Source organism: Merops nubicus, unplaced genomic scaffold (genome assembly GCF_000691845.1).
Source record: "Merops nubicus isolate BGI_N331 unplaced genomic scaffold, ASM69184v1 scaffold21568, whole genome shotgun sequence".
Taxonomy (NCBI): domain Eukaryota; kingdom Metazoa; phylum Chordata; class Aves; order Coraciiformes; family Meropidae; genus Merops; species Merops nubicus.
This window is the reverse complement of record NW_008628112.1, coordinates 783-2430: the sequence shown is the minus strand read 5'-3', so window position 1 is coordinate 2430 and position 1648 is coordinate 783. Positions and strand designations below refer to the sequence as shown.

General features: G+C 53.8%; 1 protein-coding gene across 1 annotated transcript in view; it reads left to right on the top strand.

The window, feature by feature from the left end:
* The window catches only part of LOC103778961 (guanine nucleotide-binding protein G(k) subunit alpha), a gene marked incomplete at both ends in the record, with an annotated part of 17108 nt that overhangs the window by 14681 nt on the left and 779 nt on the right, over positions 1-1648 (top strand). The window contains 2 exons of the mRNA XM_008946580.1: positions 219-348; positions 1047-1200. Coding sequence (XP_008944828.1) covers positions 219-348; positions 1047-1200 — 284 coding nt within the window. The remainder of the gene's footprint in view (positions 1-218; positions 349-1046; positions 1201-1648) is intronic.

Genomic DNA, 1648 nt, shown 5'->3' with positions numbered 1-1648 from the left:
CTGAAATCACACTGAAAAAAAAAAAGGAGTTTTGGGCTTAAAATCCACTCTCCTGAGAGAGGGAGGGCTCCTCTTGGCCTTGCTGGTGGAAGGCTGTGTCTGTGTTTTCCCCTGAACGTTGCTTGTGTCCTTAGAGCCTCCCCCTCCCCTGTGAACAGTGTGGTGGCCCATCAGGGAGGTCTCCACAGCTTCTCAGAGGGTTCTTTTGCCTCTCCCAGGATGTTTGATGTTGGTGGCCAACGGTCGGAGCGGAAGAAGTGGATCCACTGCTTTGAAGGGGTGACTGCCATTATCTTCTGCGTGGCCCTCAGTGATTATGACCTTGTCCTGGCTGAGGATGAGGAAATGGTACGTTCTGGAGGAGCTGCTGGTGCCTGCCCTGCAGGAGGGAGGTGGGATCGTGGCCTGGGCACGACTCTGGAGTCCTCCTCTTGTTACACTTGTGGACACGAGCGCTCCCCTGCAGCAGCCTGCAGGATCCTGCCCCAGAAACTGGGACAAATGAAGAAATGAGACTTTTCCCCACCCCCCAGGCCCTGGTTACAGGGAGGTGCCTGCTGTTGTCCCTGCAGTTGTGAGCACCCTGCAGGGAACAGCCACATCCAGGGCGAGTTACAGGGCGAGGAGGTGACCCAAGCCCTGCTCAGGGTTGTCCCTGTGGTGACATGGCAGTGAGGATGTTGGCCCTGCAATGGGTTGCCCAGGGAGGGGGTTGAGGCCCCATCCCTGGGGGTCTTTAAGGCCAGGCTGGAGGAGGCTCTGGGCAGCCTGATCTAGTGGGAGGTGTCCCTGCTCATGGCAGAGGGGTTGGAACTGGGGGATCCTTGTGGTCCCTTCCAACCCTGACAGATTCTGATCTGTTTTAGCAGAGGACTTTAGAGCCCTAATGGCTCAAGGGTTGGACTTGATGATCTTGGAGGTCCCTTCCAACCTAAAGGATTCTATGACACTCAGCTCTAGTCCAACCTCTGCCTGTCCAACCCCCCTGTCCTCCCCCAATAAATCTGGGATGATCCATCACCAAATCTTCTCATTTTCTTTTCCAGAACCGGATGCACGAGAGCATGAAACTGTTTGACAGCATTTGTAACAACAAGTGGTTTACAGACACATCCATCATCCTCTTCTTGAACAAGAAAGACCTGTTTGAGGAAAAGATTAAGAAAAGCCCACTAACAATCTGCTACCCAGAGTACACAGGTAGGGCTGGGCACAGGGAGCTCTGCTTGTGTTGCCACAAGTCCTGCACAACCCAGGAGAGCCTAAAAGCTCCTCTGTTTGCCCATTCCCATAACTCTGTCTCCTGGGCAGCATCTCAGGGCTGTCCAGTTAGCTGATGGCTCGTTTTCTCAGAGGAGATGTGGTTGTGTGTGGCTGAGGTCTGGAGCAGCCTCTGTCTGGGTTTTATGGCCTGGAGGCCAAAGAGCAAAGTTTGCTCCAGCAAATTGAGGTCACTCCGTGTCTTCCACCTATTACTGGCACCAGACTTTCATTTAACTTCAATTTTACAGGCTTTGAAATATATCTGTGTCCTGAGCATGGATCTTGTCCACCCTGCTGTGTCTGTGCTTCACTGCCCAGGGAGCCACCTCTGGAGTGTTGGGTCCAGTGCTGGGCTCCCCAGTTCAAGAGAGACAAGGAGCTGCTG